The sequence below is a fragment of the Hemiscyllium ocellatum genome, chromosome 11 (genome assembly GCF_020745735.1).
Source record: "Hemiscyllium ocellatum isolate sHemOce1 chromosome 11, sHemOce1.pat.X.cur, whole genome shotgun sequence".
NCBI lineage: Eukaryota > Metazoa > Chordata > Chondrichthyes > Orectolobiformes > Hemiscylliidae > Hemiscyllium > Hemiscyllium ocellatum.
The window spans coordinates 14554674-14573705 of record NC_083411.1 but is presented as its reverse complement, the minus strand read 5'-3'; the positions used below and the strand labels follow the sequence as shown (position 1 = coordinate 14573705).

Sequence of the window (19032 nt, the reverse complement as noted above, 5' to 3'; positions counted from 1 at the left end):
GATTACAAGTGGAAATAAAAAGTATTGCCTAATTGCTTAATCCAAATGTTATTGTAGTTTTAAAAAACGTGAAAGACATTTAAAAGGATTTTTACCGCAGTCAGAACTGGTTCAACAAGTTCACTAACAGTGGCTAACAGATTGGCATCTGGCTGTAGTCAGCCCTTTTTATACCAACTACATGCCAAGTGGCAGTGCCAAGAAAGATCATCTAAGATCTACATCACACATATTAGGAGAATATGATTGCAAAATTACTATTTACACTGCCAATCTGCTATGTTAATTCACAGTCCATTTCTATTGATTAAACTAACATATTACTGGGTTTCTGATGAGACTATTCAGAAACAAAAGAAGAATGAAGTGATCTGAGCATATTGCTCCAAACCTAGAATATTGCTTTTGGGATCAATAGTTCCAAACACCAACAGACATTGGTTACACTGGAGATGGTAACAGTTCTGAAACAGATAATGTTGAAGTTGCATCAACTCCACCCTATGTAACATGGGCTTTGGGCAAAGAATCAAGCAGTTTAACATGAAGTCTTCACTGAGATAGTTGTAATTATGTTTAACTGATTGATCAAAATTATAACTTTTGCAGTAAAATAATCTGCATGATTAAAACCAAACACAGTGATGCTAACTAAATCAGGTAAGACCTGCTGAGATGGTAGACCTAATAACTGAAACTTATAAATGGATAAACAATCTAAAACATGGAGCTTGAAGAATTCAACTGATGGGAATTGCAGTGATTATTTTCTTTGGCATCTTTCCCATTGCAGGAATGTCTGTGACAAAAAAGACTGGTGATGCACCACTGTCTTGAAAACTAATGGTAATGAGCATGGGCAGCTACTTGGCATTGTTAGACAGCACCATTGCTTCTTTTTGTCAATTCCCAACAGTCCATTTCATATTTTATGAAACAATCTTTGTCTTGGCCTTCTTGCTGTGTCAATTCTCAATTTGGAAAATCTCACCTGATATAAAATAAATCTATTACAGATTGTTGAGTACATGAACAAGATGAAAAATGGCCGTAATCTACAGTGTCTGCGTGTAACTGAGATCAGTAATTCTGAAATTCTTCACAAAAAATCCTCTGCATAATAATATTTATACCCAGCTCCATTCAGGATCCTTCAAAAGGACAGACAACTGATTTTCATCCATCTACAGACTCCATTAATTCATCAGTAGGTTTAGAAAGTGCATGAAATTAACTAACTCTCAGATTTGACTTCCTATCCTGTGAAGTGCATTAGGTTTTCAGCAGTACTCCTCAGCCCAGATGGAATCAGCAGTATATCCCACTGGTATGCCAATTATATATTCTGGATTCTACAAAAATGTTAATGAGGAAGATGCTTATCTGATGTTTAACTGGAGTGATATGCACTGTCAAAGTGACACCTACATATCGTACAAGCAAACAAGCTAAAATTAACTTTATTTTCCTTATTATGATTTATTCATCTGACATCACATCACTGCGTAATACCAATCTAACAGCACCAGTCATAAAAAAGGAAAGCATCAATTAATTAAAAGAAAATCGCATTGCAAACTTTACACAAAGAAAAGCAGCTTGGTACCAATGCCTTCAGATTCTAACATCTAATAACAAAAGAGCAACAAACATCACTTTAGCCCATGAGTACATACTTTCTTTAATTGAGCCTGTTGGGAAGGGAAGATCTGTCCTGTGTTTCTTTTCAGTTCATTCACTGGGCGGAAGCATCACTAGCAAGGCCAGAATTTTTATTGCCCATCCCTAAATAGCGTTGAGGAAGAAGTGGTGAGGTGTCCTTTTGAACTATTACAGCTCCTGTAGAATGGGAATATTCATGGTGCTACAAAAGAGGGAGTTTCAAGGATAGTCCCCAGCACTTGTGCAGGAACAGGAATACAAGTTACACGCAGTGGTGTTTCCTTGCACCTACTGCCCATTGTTATTTAGATGTGAAGAGTTTTGGAAGGTCGGAACTATATCACTGCTTCTTTTCTGTCACTGGATCAAAATTCTGGAACTCTCTTCTGAACAACACCATGAATGTTGTTCCACACAGACTGCAACAGTTCAGGTTGGTGGTTCACCACCACTTTCTGGACAATTAGGGATAGGCAATAAATGTTGGTCTTGCCACCAACAGCCACATCCCACTTACGAAAGGAGCCTTGCAAAGTTGTCACAAGCTAGCTCAAACATATAACATACTGCTACTATCCTGTATTACTGCTGGAGGGAGTAAATGTTTAAGGTGGTGGATGGGGCACTTTCATTAGAATCTTGAATTTGAATCTTGGTGGAGCTGCATGCATTCAGGCAAGCGAGGAGTGTTGCTTCAAGACTTGACTCACATCTTGTCAATGATGGAAAGGTTTTTGGGGAATTATGAGGAGAGTCACTCATTTCAGAATTCCCAGTTTTTGGTCTCTGTTTGTAGCCACATAGAATGCATGCGGCTATTCCAAATAAGTATCTTGTCAATTGTAACCTCTAGGTTGGAGCCAGGGGAATTTGGTTATGGTAATGCTGTTGAGTAGCAACATGAGGATGATTAAATTTCCTCCTGATAAAGTCTCCATATTATTTGGACTGACAAACAGCAAACAACACAAAATATACTTCCTCATGATACACAAATCCAATAACCAATGTTGTTTGTGTATGAGCCAAGATTATGATTTGAAATTTGATATTAGAAATCTGAAGTATGAACATATGCATGAGATACAAAAATGGATTCAAAATCAATGGCATAAAACTATTAGATATTTTTCAACTTAGCATATTCTCTTTAGGCCTCATTTAATGAGCACCATCATTTGACAACTCTGGTGATCGCAAATGAATCAAAATGTGATTTCAATGCTCGATAATGGAACACAATTCTCTACAACCACCTCGATGTCAAGTTCTCCCTAGTCAGATAATGCATAGTCAATGTTTTGATTAGTGAATGCCCGCTTCTTTATGTTAGGGATTGATACTACTACTACTACTACTTTCAGCTAACTTCAAAACTTTCAAATGAGATTCTTTCATTTGTCTTGTATAATGTGCCCTAGCCTCAATTTCAGCAATGGATCTTATACTGTACATAAGCACATTCTTCCATTTTACACCGTCCTGTGCTCTCACATGACAACTTGAGGAGCATAAGGAGCAGTGATTTCTTTTGGTTTACCCCTATTTGGGAACTCATTTGAGACTTAACCAGTTGATTGGTTTTCAACTCAATTCTTTATTTTATCAAGTCAAATCAATAATCAAAATATGAATGTAAGTCATGTATAATTTAGAAAAAATTCTAACACCACAATTGCGTGCTGTATATCTCTATAATTCCAAGACTCTATAAAACCAAGCAATCAGACATTTGCCCATACAAGCAGCATTGAGGAGTCAAATCGATGGTACTAACCACTTCATTTTGTAACAAAATTCAAATAAAGTTACAAAAAAGTAACAATAACCTGGAGGTTTTTAAAATCATAACTGAGTGCAGCAATATTAATCCAAATTTCAGAGTATTCAAATATTGCACCAATACATCGTAATATCCATGATAAATGTCAAGTCAACAAATTAACTAAAAATAAATTTTAATATAACAAAGTGTGTACCCATTCACTGAAGGCCAGATCAGAAATAATACCACAAAACATCCTTCAACATGTCTTGCAAATTTTAATGTATAAGGGAATGAAGAGTTGTTTACCATTTTTGAATCCAGATTTTCTACATCCTGTGGATGAAAGACTCTCATCAATGCTTCAGTATTAACTGTTTTACTGCTTTCTTTATGCAGTGCACTGGATTGATCATCGGCAAACGAAGGTGGAGGGTCATCGTGTCCAAAGAAGGTACTGTCTTCCTGAGGATTCTTTGGACATAATTCCTATCAAGAAATAACAAAGATGCAGCATGGGCTGCTTGTGAAAGAGCAGTCTGTGCATGCCTAGAGACCAAATTAATACATATCCGAGATGGGTTAATCTAATCTCGTCTCATCTCACATAAGAGCAAAATATCACAGATACGGCGTATCTGACAGAGACAAACAGAAAACGTCCGAAACATTCAGCAAGTCCAGCAGCATTTGTCAGAGAGCAACAAAGTTAACGTTAGGTTCACTGCAGAAGGGTCACTGACCCAAAACATTAATGGTTTGTCTCTCCACGGATGCTGCTCAAATGTTTCTAATATTTCTGTTTCAAATTCATCATGCTTTATGTTTAAAATAATTCCTGAATTAGTCACATCACCTGCTTCAGAAAGATAACAAATTTACAGATAATAAGGACTAAGCATTCATATTTTAGTCAGCGCAAGATTAATGAATGAAAACAAGGGCCACTCAGTGCCATCTGATATTCTACATCAACGTACTTGGCTGATTTCTCTGCATTAGTGCAAATATTACCACAGAATCACCAGCAGCTTGGACATCTCAATAGAATGTATTTGTTAATAAAGTGAGACAACAAAATAGGGTGGAATTGAACACAGTCTGGATGCTAAAATTACAATGCAATGTATACTTACAATTCACAGAAGATCATTACATGTTCTTTTAACCCAAATTTATTTTAAGTATCGACTAAACTTTATTACTGATACAATCAGCACGTGCATACTTTCTTTTCCCCAATGGAACAAGGATATTCAAGATGATAAAATGTAGGAGGCAGAAGCAGGTCATTCAGCACATCAAGTCTGTTCCCTCATTCAATGAGATCATGGCTGATCTGATAACCTTCAACTCCTACCTTCCTGCTTTATACCCATAGCTCTTGATCCCCTTCCAGATTAAAAGTCTGTCTACCTTAACCTCAAATATTCTCAACAACCTAACCTCAACAGCCCACTGTGTAAAGAATTCCTTGGATTCACTATCCTCAGAAGAAATTCCTCTTCATCCCGGTTTTATTTGGGTGGTGCCTTACTTTGGGATTGTGCCTTCTGGTCCTAGACTCTCCCACAATGAAGAAAACAAAAGTCTCTACATTGCCTTGTCAAGACTACAGAGAATGTTGTACTTTTCAATAATGTCTTCCATCATTCTTCTAAACTCCATTGGGTTCAAGCCCAACTTATTTAATCTCTCTTCATAAGAAAATCCTTCCATCCCTGGAATCAACCTAAAGGAATCATTTAGAATCATAGAGATGTACAGCATGGAAACAGACCCTTCGGTCCAATTTCTGAATTGCCTCCAATGTACAGTAGTACCATGTACTATTATTAAGCTACATCTCACATGAAATACAGGATTTTATTGAACTTTCTAGTAACATGGAATTTTAACTCAATAAAAGCTAGGAACAGAATATTCGAGCATTGCCCTTAATTCTTCACCTGGATTGAACAGATAGCGCAGCACGGAGATAGTGCTGCACTGTTGGGCCGACCATTTTTCAAGTGAGTTGTTAAAATAATGCACTGCCTGTCCCTAGAGACATATAAAAAAGTTTGTGTCAGGTTACAGTAAGAAGTGCACCACCATCTGCAGTTCCTCTTTAAGCCACACACCATCCTGATTTGGAACAATACCTGCATTCCTTCTCTATTGTTGAGTCAGATGCCTGGAATTTCCTAACTGCACTACAGGGGCCCTTTTGCTCCAAGTTAAAGATAGCAAACAGTTTTCAATATGGAATTCTTCCATTGGCCAAAACAAAAAAATTATCATTTACCAAACATCACAAGAGCATCTTGTCTAGTCATTTTCCCAAGTTCTGTCTGCTGTGCCATATTACCCATATAAACATCAGGTTACAATCTGGGATGTCCAGAGGTCACGAAAGACAATATATTTATTTTCCATAGTCAGGACGATATTGTACAACATTATGACTATTCAGCTTTTATTCTGATCTACACATTAAGACATTATCTATTCGGAACACAAGACTTAACGGTCTTTGCATTTTACTGGTTTCGATTATCAAATGTTATTCATGAGCTTCACTCAATCTCAGAGCAAATGCTAGAAGCTCCAAGAGGGGAATTCAGGAACAATGGCAAACTCTTTTATTGATAGTAAAAAGGTTACAGATCAAGATGATGGGCACAGTATTTCACACAACAGACATCTGGAACTCAAAACAACTGGCACCATCAGATTTCAGGCCCACATTCGTAAGTAGTACACATTCATAACTTTCCAAAGGTCCTTACCTCTTCATTTCCCAAAGAGTTTTGTGCACTTGTACTACAGTTCAGTTTCCCTTCCAGTTTCTTCACAAGTCCATCGCTGTCCTTTATTTCCGTGAAGCGGAATGTTATTTTACATCTGGTACTGAAGGAAATGTGTTTGCCTGAGCTGTCTGGCGTGTCCATGCCTATCACCTGTTTGAGAATTCTCATCAGTTTGATATCTGCACTTCCACACTAATGGCATATACAATGGACAGAGTGGAGAGAAAAATAGCAAAACATTGGAAATAACATCTCTCTCATGCATCTAAGCTAAGATGATTCATAACTGCACTATTTCTACGTAACCATAAGCAGGGATGCAATAATGTCTAAACTCTTAGTGCAGTATTCTAAAGTTACTACTTACCAGGTTACAATCTGAAATTAATGTAACATATCGTAATTTGGTTGTCTAACATATTTAACTTTGCAGCACTGTTTTGTGAAAATAGGAGACAATTCTAATGCAAATATTAATAGCCCTGTTTATACTAGCACTGGAGCAACATGAAAGCAAAGGTAATTGAATATAAAATTGATAAATTCAACTCTGCCAGTAGCAGTATTGGTACAAATTAGAACAGGAAAAACTCATTGCCAGGTCAGTGGAGTTTACAATCGCATTGCTCTGGAGTGAATGTTAAAGCAGCATAAAGGTGAAAATGGAATACCTCACTACATTCTAATTTCCAACCCCTTCCTTCCCATCTCCAAAATAAATCAGTTTGCACAGTGCACTCACCCTCACAGTTCTTCTCCTTGTGCTTTAAGAAAGTGCCCAGATCCCTGGTGCTTCCTTGCAAAGAAAGCAATGGAACAATTTGCAGCCTGAACCTACAATACAGGTTCATATTAAGCTTCCTTGATCTGAATATGGTAAATCAGGTTACACCATGATACACCTTTACACGGCATTACCCAGAGAACAGAAGTAGTAGAGGCAGGAGTAGACCACATGGCCTGTAGAGCCCACTCTACCATTAAATCCAATCATGGCTGTTCCACTTTCTGCCTGCTCCCCCAATCCATCAGTTCCAGAGACTGAAAATCTGCCACCCAAACCTAGACCATGATGAAGCATCCTCTGGGGTAGAGAATTCCATAGATACACAACCCCTAAGTAATTTCTCCTCACCTCAGTGTTAAATAATTGGATCTTTATCCTAACACTATACCTTTACAGAAGGCATTTTTTAAACTACATTTTAAGAGGGTTTGAGCCTTAATGACAAACAAACATTGAAAAGGGTTTGCTTTTACTCTGCAAATTACATTAACATCAAATGTTATTTTTTGTGCTTATTAAATATTACCTCCCGCAATGGGATGATAACATTGCAGTGACTCCCATCCTGGCTACTAAAACAGATGTAATTATCTGAAATGAACATTTTTCCAAATGCATGGGCATGCCAAAAAGGAATCCAAAGGAAACAGTCAAGTATGTCATCCAGACTCTCTTCCCTAGGCAGCCTGAAGAGTGCTGTGAAGTATTCATTCCTTGCACGATTCTCTAAGCCTCTGAAAGATAAATAAAGGGAAGGCAACCAATGTAATACTTGAAGAAAAGAGTTTCTTGAATCTACGCTTAATAACCCAAGACAAAACATCAGTGACAGACAAGCTCAACCTGTATGCAGCGATGTTTCATTGGACAATTTAACAATGGGCAGTGTGCTCCACACGCCACAGGAAATGCTTCAGCTGCAAGACATCATCATTTGTTCCAATGTACTTTCCAGGAAAATACAGAGATGGATGCTAAACAATTAAAAAAAAAATTACCCATATTAAGCTATCAAAACACTTGTTTATTTACGAAAATAGAAATCTTCTATTCTGAGGTGGGAGATGGGCCAAGGATTTGATTGTCATGTGAAAGCTGTTGAAAATTCCCTCCAAAATCTGCCATCTCACCTAGAATTTTCTCATTTACTTACTAAATAAATTTGGATTCACCAGCTAAACAAAAGCAGTGAAGCACTGAAAATTTAATTTTGGCGCAGTTACTTGGCTCACAATATTAGATGCTAATACCACCTTGTTCACAAGCTAGGTTAAACAGTGGATTCACCACAAATGCACAAAGGGTAGCCTGTGCCAAGCCCTATACCAGTGTAACAGAAGAGAAATCTGGAATTTCATATGTTCACTATAACACCGGGGTTAGAAATCATCTAATTCAGAACGTGATTTAACTTCCACTGTAGCAGGTCCCAAAAAGCAGAAGGCATCACCATCTAGCATCCTTTAAAGACAACCCTACACTCCCATGAAAGGGTGGTCAGAATCTTCACTGAAAGAATTTCAGGTTATGACATTTATTCAACAGCATCTGAAGAACTGAATGGACTGCCTGCCATTCATCAAAGTTAAAATGGAATTCTAATACCCATGGAAGAAAATGGAGGTTTTTTTTCAAAAATGTCAAGGCCTTCTGTTCTGCCAACAAACACTATTAAGTGAAAATCCTGCAGATTAACACAGTTCAGCTGGGTCACAACATATTGGCCGAACTTTTTTCTTTCATTCACTTGAAATGTGGGCATTGTGGACTAGGCTTGCACTTCTGAAAATGGCAGTGATCTGTTTTCTTGAACTGCAACAATTAATGTATTGTAAGTGTATTGAAGATGCCATTTTTTGTAAACAAGCCTCCTATTCCCCATCTAGCAACTACCCCACATACTACAGTGCAAAGTTGAAAGACTGAGTAACATCCTTGACACAAAATGTTGAACAAACATTTAACATGGAATGTTATGTGGCTTCCAGTGCTCAGAAGCAGCAGGTTCAATAACTAGGTTTACTTGGTTTAGCTCCTAATGAGTAGTATGAATGGTGGAGATGGTAATACAGTCACAGACATCTGGAGTAGAGAGAAAAAGCCCTTTGATCCATTGCGTCTGCCCCAGTCAAAAGCAACTCCCTAACTATTCTAATTCCATTTTTCCAGCACTGGGCTCACAGCCTTGTATGTCTTGGCATTTCAAGCCCACATCTAATTAATTCTTAAATGTTGAGGGTTTTTATCTCTACCACCCTTAGAGACAGTGAGTTCCTGAATCCCATGACTGCTGGGTGAAAAGTTTTTCCCTCACAACCCCTCTAAACTTTCAGCCCATTTCATTAAAGCTATGTCCCTGGTCAATGACCCCTTCCATTAAAAGGTTTTTTTTTCTGACTACCCTATCTATGCCCCTCATAATTTTATACATTTCATCTTCCACTGTTCTCAGGAAAACAACCCAGTCCAATCTCTAGTTGTAACTCAAACTCTCCAGCCCCAAAACACAATAAATCTCTGTACCCTCTCCAGAACTACCACATCCCTTGTATAATTTGGATTCCAACACCACATACAATACTCTAGCTGTGGCCTTACCAACATTTTATACAGTTCCTCCCTACTTTTAAACTCTTAGCAACATAACCTCTCTACTCTTAAACCCTACGTCTCAGCTAATAAAGGCAAGTATATCATATAACTTCTTTACCACTTCATCCACCTATCCTGATACCTTAAGGTACTGGTGTACATGCACACCAAGGTCCCTCTGATTCTCAGTGCTTTCCAGTATCTCACTGTTCATCATGCATTGCCATGCCTTGCTTGTTCTGCATCACTCAAGTATCTGGATTGAATTCCATTCACCACTGATTAGCCCATCTGACCAGTTCATCAATGTGCTCCAGAAATATAAAGATATCCTCCTGACTATTTACCATTCCACCAATTTTTGCAACATCCGTCAGCTTACTGAACAATCTTCCTACATTCGAGTCTAATTCATTTTTGTAAAGCACAAACAGTAATGACCCTTAAAATTGACACACTAAGAGGGGCAACAGAATGATACCATTTGGGAAACAGAAGGCTTGTCCACAATGGGTAGAAATGATTATTGTCAAGTCCAGTTATGTGCATCTCCTAGCAAGCAGATGATCAGTAGGTGGAAGTCCAAAGTCAGCCAATTTAAGGAACACAGCCAGATAATGGAGTACTCCAATAAAATACTCCAAAAAAGTGCAGAACACAAAATAAAAGAAGACACGAGGTGGAAGCAACACAAGATTACCTGATAAATTTTATTAATTTTCAGTTTTCACGGCAGCACTAAGCAGTGGTTTGATATCTCTTATCAGTTGTATTCGCTGGGAAGCGTTAAGGGAGTAATGTTTACCCAAGAGAAAAATCACAAACTTCATTAGATTACTTACAGTGTGGAAACAGGCCCTTCGGCCCAACAAGTCCACACCGACCCGCCGAAGCGCAACCCACCCATACCCCTACATATACCCCTTACCTAACACTACGGGCAATTTAGCATGGTCAATCCACCTGACCTGCACATCTTTGGACTGTGGGAGGAAACCGGAGCACCCGGAGGAAACCCACGCAGACACAGGGAGAACGTGCAAACTCCACACAGTCAGTCGCCTGAGGCGGGAATTGAACCCAGGTCCCTGGCGCTGTGAGGCAGCAGTGCTAACCACTGTGCCACCAAAGTATACATCTTTAAGTATACATTACTCTTAACCCTTATTTTTACCCATTTGGAAATAAGACATTTAGAAATGATAACAAGATGTAAACATTTCAGAATATGCAGTTCATAATATCATATCAGTTGTGAATCTTATCGTTCAAGGAAATATTAATGGCCTGAGGCCAACATTACTCATACACACCAGAATGCAAAATTTATCCATTACCTTTTTGTTATTTGTAAAGGGTCATTGAGTGATAAATCAGTCTCAAATGCTTCCTTGTCAAACAATCGCTTTACAGCGTAGTCTGCAAGCTGCTCCATCAACAGGAAGGTTTCATTAAAATGTATGAACATGGAAAAATAATAGTCTTCACCATGACTGTGAATGTGTATACTCTCGGACAGGATAACACTCATAGTCTTCTCAAGTTTTGATATTTCATCCCAGGAAATGACGATCTTAACTAGAGGTTAAATAAAAATTGCAAAATGAACACAAACATATGGAAAGAAATTACTGTTCCTTCTTGGCATACTAGCAAAACAAACTTGATATTAGATATATCAAGTCATTGCATCCCAACTACAAAAAGCACTGATAAGCAGTAAAATTGAAGTTAAATATTCAGGAGCTGGAGAAGATGCATTGCTCCACAAGTATTTTGCACGACATAAAGATGACGGAAAATTTTATTAAGGGTGGGACTGAAGTTGGACTCTGAACAATTGCTCACATGGGGCAAAATTTCAGTAAGAATAGAAAATTATGTGATTGCAGCTATGCGTTTCAAACTTATCTGCACATAGGACCCCTGCAAGAATCGTACATCTGAGAGAACCCACTTGTACAAACTTCAAAAATCATTGTAACTGTTATAGAGTCATACAGCATGGCAACAGACCCTTTGGTCCACCTAGACCATGCTGACCATGTTCCCAAACTAAACTAGTCTCACCTGCCTGCATTTGCCCCACATCCCTCCAAATCATTCCTATTCATGTACTTACCCAAAATCTTTTAAATGTTGTAACTGTACCACCACCCACCACTTCCTCTGGCAGTTCAATGTAGACACTAACCATTTTGTGTAAAAATACTGCCCCATATCTTTTAAAAATATGCCCCCCAGTTTTGAATTCACCCACCCTAGGAAAAACACCCTTGCTATTCACCTTATACCTCTATAAAGTCATCCCTCATTCTCCTCTGCTCCAGTAAGAAACATTGTAGCCTACCCAGCCTGTTTTTACAACTCAAACCCTTCATTCTCAGCAACATCCTGTAAATCTTTTCTGAACCCTCTCCAGTTTAATAATATCCTTCCTATGGCAGGCAACCAGAAGTGATATTCTACTCCGGAAGAGGCCTCACCAATGTCCTGCACAATGTCAAAATGATATTCCAAGTCCTCCTCATTCACCCATCTACCTGTGATGCAAATTTCAAAAAATTATGTATCTGAACCCCGAGGTCTCTCTCTAAACACTACCCAGGGGAATACTATTAATTGTATACTCCCTGTCTTTGCCTGTTTTACCAAAATGCAATACCTCACATTTATCCAAGTTAAACTCCATCTATCATTCTTTAGCCCATTGACTCAATTGATCAAGATCTCTTTATAATTTCAGATAACCTTTCTTCACTGTCCACTATACCACCAATTTTGGTGTCATCCACAAACGTACTAAGCATACCTCCTTTATCATCATCCAAATCACACCGATAAATGACAAACAAAAGCAGATCCAGTAGTGATCCCTGTGGAACACAGTTAATCACAGGCCTGCAGTCCAAAATACAACCCTCCACCACCAACAAGCCAATATTGTATCCATTTAGCAAGATCTCCCTGAATCCCATATGACCTAACTTTATTAAATAGTCCACTAGCAGAACCTTGTCAAAGACTTTCCCAAAGTCCACGTGAACAACATCGACTGTTCTGCCTTCACCCAGCTTTTTGGTTACTTCCTCAAAGAATGAAATCAAGTTTGATAGACACTATTTCCCTCACACAAAATAATGCTGACGATTCCTAATCAGGGTGTTAGGGTTGTCCTTGCTTCTTGAAATACATGTAAATCCTATTTTCCGAATCACTTCCAACAATTTGCCCACCATCCAAGTCAACTGCCCAAAGCTGATCATAAACTATACAGAAAAATAAAGCACTCTAACAAATCAAAATTTATAATCTTGTGGAATCCATTTTATAAGAAATATGGCAATCTGGTGCATGTTGCTGTAATAAAGGTGAAATCACTTCTGGCAAAATCAAAATAGGGAAAGAATGTATAAATTGGGCTGGGAAGTAGAAAATAACATTTGCACTAGACAAATGTCGGGTGATGAGCATTTCCAAAAAGAATAGTGCAGAACATTGCAACCACCATTATTAGCAATCCTGGAGTTAATATTCACCAGAAACTGAACCAAACAAGCCATAAAAGCACTGCAGCTGCCAAGGCAGGTCAGAGGCTTGGAGGTTTGTGGTAGGTAACTCACCCAATCCAGCCAAAACTATTCACCATTTATAAGATGTAAGTGCACACCTTGATGGAACATACATCACTTGCCTGGATGAGTTCGGCTCTAATAACATTCGGGCCAAAGCAGTTTTCTCAACTGCCACCCCATCCACCATCACAAACATCTTCACTCTGTCCATTACCAAGGCATAATGGCAGCAACATCTATTAGTTGCATGCATTAATTCACCAAGATTCCTCTGACAGCAGCCTTGACCATGCCTGTCCAGCAGGCAGCAGATGAATAGGAAAACGACCACCTTCATGGTTCCCTCAGAGTGATACACCATCCAGACGTGGAACTACACTGCTGTCCCTTTACTGTTTCAGGATCAAAATCCTGGAACTTCCTCACAACTGCAGATATACCTATCCCTATGTACAGCATTGGCTCAAGAAGGTGGCCCACTACTACATACTAGACAGCAAATAAGAATGAACAAAAAATGTTTGGCTAGCCAGTGACACCAACATCCTATGAACAAATTTACATAATATACATTCATTATCAATTTTACAGCATTAAACGGAGTCATCTAAACAGATTCGTTCAACCCACCGCTGCAACCTCTTCCAAGCTACGTGCACCTGCTTCCTTTGTTCTGAGATTCTGGCCATTAGCATGTTGCGTCATGCTTTTGAGACACAAATGAAGGTAGTCATTTCTTAACTTCACTTCCATTGCCTGAAGATCCCTCCCTCAAACCATGCCCACCTCATTACCTCCTCAAAGATAATTTCTTTCAGCCAGGCTTCAGTCAGTTAATCTCACTACATGGATCAGGAGGCAGTTTCCCCAGTGTTTACTTTTGTGTAAAGGCCACTTTTCAATTACATGCTATCAGAGGAAAGACCGAAACACACACAGTGAAATGAAGATTGGTGAAGACTGGGGCAATGGGAAGACTGTACTATTCCTTGAGCTGAAATTCCAGTTGATGAGATGGTGCAACATACAAAGTTTATGTTTGTAAGTCACTCAGAGCTGAGAGTTTCAGAAGTGTTTAGGTAGAATTAAGCAGAGACAAAAACTTGGTGTGGGTGAATAAAAACTTGACAAAATAAGATACAACTGAATTCAGCACAGTACTTATACATTTGTCCAACAGCAATTACTTTGGATCACATATTGATGGAAAGTGAATGATGTCCTGGTGAACAAGATGCACAAGCTCCTTGTTCAGATCATCTTAACATATCTCATATCTAGAAAACAACATGCACTTCTCAAGCACTTTGCCATCAACAATATCTGCTCAAAAGCAAAATGCAATTCAAATTAGCAGCAAAAGTGGTAACCACATTGCAAAGAAAGTGCTTATAAGATCCAATCCACAAAATATTTGAAAAACAAATCCTTTTAATTTTTGATCATGCGAAGGAGCCATTCTATTATGTGAGCGACATCCACTTTGCCTGGTTGAAGCTCCTCGGTTGTCAGGTGTTGCTTGATTCAAGGATCACGTCTACTCAGGGTTGCCATAGATCATCTTGTGACTGAACAGGCTGATTCTTAAACTGGAGATTGTTGGCCACTTGGTGCAAGACATCCCACAAAGTAGTGGGATCCAGATTGCATGATTCACTTCCTCTTCTTTCCTTATCTAACTCTGCTCTGCCTCATCATTAAATGCTGTGGCTTGAAGCTAAGGGTTTGAGTGCATTTTAGCATTTCCTTATGTCTTCCCCGGAATGTTGACCTGAGAGTCGAGAAAACAGGACTCAATGGGAGAGATGCTTTTTAATCATCCAGATTCAGTACCAGCCCATTATGACTTATTGTGGAGGAGCTCTGCCCAAATGCTTGTAAAACTAGCATCAAATCGAACAAAGTTAAAAATCACACAACACCAGGTTATAGTCTTATTTGGAAGCACTAGCTTTCGGAGCGCTGCTCCTTCATCAGGTGTTTTTTTTTAAAATTGATATTTAGATGATGCAAGCAAGGTGCCAGCATTTGTTGTTCATCCCAAACTGTACTTGAACAGAGTGGCTTCTAAAGCCTTTCAAAGGACAGTCAAGAGTCAATCACATTGCTGCGATCTGGAGTCATACATAGCTGAGACCAGGTAAGGATAGCAGATTTTGTCCCTGAAGGACATTAGTGACTGAGATGGGTATTTACAACAATTGACAATAGCTCCATGGCATCATTTCTGAAACTAGTTTTCAATTCCAGGTTTTTCAAAAATTAATTTCTTGAATTTAACATCGGCATAGTGGGACATGAATCTATGATTCCCATGTACGAGGGTATTTATACTGCATATTTCCCCTCCAAACTAGTTTAATTTGTGTTAATGCTCAATACAAGCCTTCTGTCTCCACTCTTCAACAAACACTATCACAATATCTTTATATTTCTTATTCTTGTGTATTAAAAGCTTCCCAATACATCCGTCTATGCTATTCACCTAAACGTTTAGATTCAAACCTACTATTAAACCATACAAATTACACAAATTAGGAGAAAAACAGACAAGTCAGTCCATCAAAACTGCTCAGTCATTCATCAAGACCATGATAGAGCCATTTTTGTTCCACATTCTCATCTACTCCTCATAGCTCGATTTCCCCGCCAAGCAATAATTTATCTACCTCTGCCTTGAAAATATTTAATGACTCCAACTCTACGGCAAGAGTGGCATGGAGGCTCAATGGTCAGCACTATTGCCTCACATGCCAGGGACCTGGGTTCGATTCCAACCTCGGGCAACTGTGTGTATGGAGTTTGCACATTCTCCCTGCGTCTGCATGGGTTTCCTCCGGGTGCTCCGGTTTCCTCCCACAATCCAAAGATGTGCAGGTCAGGTGAATTGGCCATGCTAAATTGCCCCATAGTGATAGGTACATTTGTCAAGGGTAAATGTAGAGGAATGGGTCTGGCTGGGTTACTCTTCGGAGAGTCAGTGCAGACTTGTTGTGCCGATAGGCCTATTTACATACTGTAGGGAATCTCATCAACGACCTTCTGAGGCAGAGAGTTTAAATCTCTCATAACCCTCAAAGGGAAATATCTTTTTCTCAGTCCTAAAATGGGACTCATTATTTTAAAAGCCTGTCGTCTCTCTCTGGACTCACCCACCACAGTAGTCAAATCACCCTGAATTTTCTAAGCTTCAGTGGACTGACCAGTTGTCCAAGATATCCCCAGCCAGAGGAAACAACCACTCGGATTTGACTCTGATCAAGCCCATTCACAATCTTAATTGTTTCAACATCACAAGATCACAGCAGTGTTAACAGCACAAAAGGTGGTCATTCGGACCATTGTGTCTTCTCTATCTCTGCAAGTAAGCATCATTACTAGTGCCAATCGCCTGCTATTTTCTATAATCTTGTGCATTATTGTTATTCAAATGAGCATCCAATACTTTTTTGAATGACTCAATTGTAGCTGCCTCCACCACACTTCTAGGCAGTGCATTCTACATCTGAATTACTGCAAAAAAAAAGTTATTTTGCATCTCACATTTACTTTTTTTTTCGCAAATGATTTTAAATCTGTACCCTCTAGTTCTTGATCCTATTGAGTGGGAACACTTCCTCTTTATCTACTCTATCCAACCATCTTATGATTTTGAAAATCTCACTCAGATCTCCTCCTAGCCTTCTTCTAAACCCGAGAGAATATCAGCCTAATTTATTCAGTCTTTCATGAGAAACAAATCTCCCAACTCAGAGACCAAACTAATGTCTCAGAGCTGCGATGACAAAAAATGAAAAGTTTGATTAAAGATGTAAATTGTAAGCAGTGATTTAAAGGCAAAACAGTTACAGATATTTACACAGGAAAATCCAGAACTTAAGCAGATGTAATATGGCAGTTTTCACCTAGAATTGCCAATGTTACATTCACGATTCTCATTTATGCCTTTGTCAGCGACGGACGTGATTATTCCAACACAATCTTGTGTGCGCCCATATTCTTTCCTCCTTAAACTTGAGATCACATCTTAACTCACGCTGAGCCCCATCCATCTGTCGTCTCTGTGCTTGTTAACTCTTAGTTCTCAGACAAGCAATGCCTTGGTTTGAAAAATTCTTCTCCGCATTTTCAGAATCCTCTCCATTATCTTTTTTCAGCATCATGGACTTCTGAGATCTACGCATGGCAGTGGCTTCTGGAAGCAAAAGCCACTGAGCAGCATATCCGTCAGTGTGCGTGGGACATCCCAGAGCTGCTGGGCAGCTTAGACAGAACGCTGCCTCCATGGTTTTGTTCCTTTCTATCACTTGCATCACCTTGAGATTCATAACCCTGCAAGATATCTGGTCTTGCCTAATTCGGCCCTGTGTACCTCAGGTTACAACATCGGTGATGGCTATGCCTTTGAAGGTATAGGCCTCAACTTCTAGGATACCTTCCTTGAAGGTTGCCACCTTGCTTTCCTCCTTTAACCCATTCCTTAAAAACCACCCTTTTTGACCAAGCTTTTGCTCCTCTGACTTAATATCCCAAGTGTCAGGCTTTGCTTTATAATGCCATAAGGATTTAATATGCAGAGGTGAAGCTGTATTTGAACCAAATTCCGATACAAATCAACAGTCAGGAAATTAATAAATACTATTCCCAGAAAAAATGATGATTATAAAACTTCGGTGTCTGATTTATTTACATCAGAGTATTGCAGCATTCAGGTATTCCTATGTTCAGGAATATCAATATAAAGTAACATTACAACATAGAAGTAGTCACAAAACAGGAATGAAATACAATCCCATAGAAACTGTTTCTGTAATCTCAACATAGAAATGTATCCTCTAAAAAAAATGACGCCCAGCTGAGTAACAAATTCCTTTTTATAATAAGATCATATTTCTGATAACACATCTCAATTTGCATTGCTGTCTTCATCAATTTGTTAAAAAAAAGATCTTTCTCTCTTTACACTGAAAAATAATGGACACATACTCACTTTCCTTACAATTCAGACATGATTTCTAATAAAAAGCATCTGGTTCCCTGCCATCCCATCATGTATCTGTAGGTAACAAAGCTTCTGGCTTCTACACACCGAATAAACACTGAATCACAAGCCAGCTTATAAATAACCATGTGATCACTCCTAAGATATTGCAAGATTACATCATGGTGCATTTTTTAAAAAATAATTAAGTGTAGATAAAAATCTTTTTTAATCAAATTGCCAAAATCTATGGCAAACAGCCCTAATGTATCAGCAGTTCTTGCACAGATTACAAAGGCTCATTTATGATTCTGCCATTTGCTACAAAGTAAGCAAACTTTAGAATATAAAAATATGACAAAAAATGTGGAACTCTGATACCTTAAATCCTCAACCTCTTCCCTCCGGGGCACAGACCATTCTGACTTGAAAACAGATCAACATCATTCAACCAACTGAGTCAAAATCCAGGAATTCCCTACCTAACTGCAAAGTAAAAAACACATTCACTACATGGACAGCTATGGCTCAAGATAATGATGTACCACAAACCTATTGAGGTTAATTAGAAATGAGCAATAAACATTGGTCTTGTTACTGACGCACACAAACTGTGAATACTATATCAAAAAGAAATTGCAGGCTCAGCAAATGAATCTATGTTGACAACTGAGAGGTGTTTTAGAAGTGGAAATAAGCTCTCTAGTTGGGGAAATTCAATGGAGGCAAATTTTGTTTACTTCTCAATCTGTTTCTTCCTTTTGAGTGTACAGCGAACAGGGCAGAAAGCACACTGTAATAGGTTGACAATCAAACGCTGCTCTGAATTTGACCTTGGCACATCGCAAATTTCATAAAACATGCTTACTAGACATGGT

General features: G+C 38.7%; 1 protein-coding gene across 2 annotated transcripts in view; it reads right to left on the bottom strand.

Moving 5' to 3' along the window:
• The window catches only part of tbc1d8b (TBC1 domain family member 8B), a 92355-nt gene that overhangs the window by 47709 nt on the left and 25614 nt on the right, over positions 1-19032 (bottom strand). For both annotated transcript variants that reach the window (XM_060832414.1, XM_060832413.1), the window contains exons 5-8: positions 10936-11176; positions 7533-7740; positions 6199-6369; positions 3737-3916 (exon numbers count right to left, since the gene is read on the bottom strand). In XM_060832414.1, coding sequence (XP_060688397.1) covers positions 3737-3916; positions 6199-6369; positions 7533-7740; positions 10936-11176 — 800 coding nt within the window. The remainder of the gene's footprint in view (positions 1-3736; positions 3917-6198; positions 6370-7532; positions 7741-10935; positions 11177-19032) is intronic.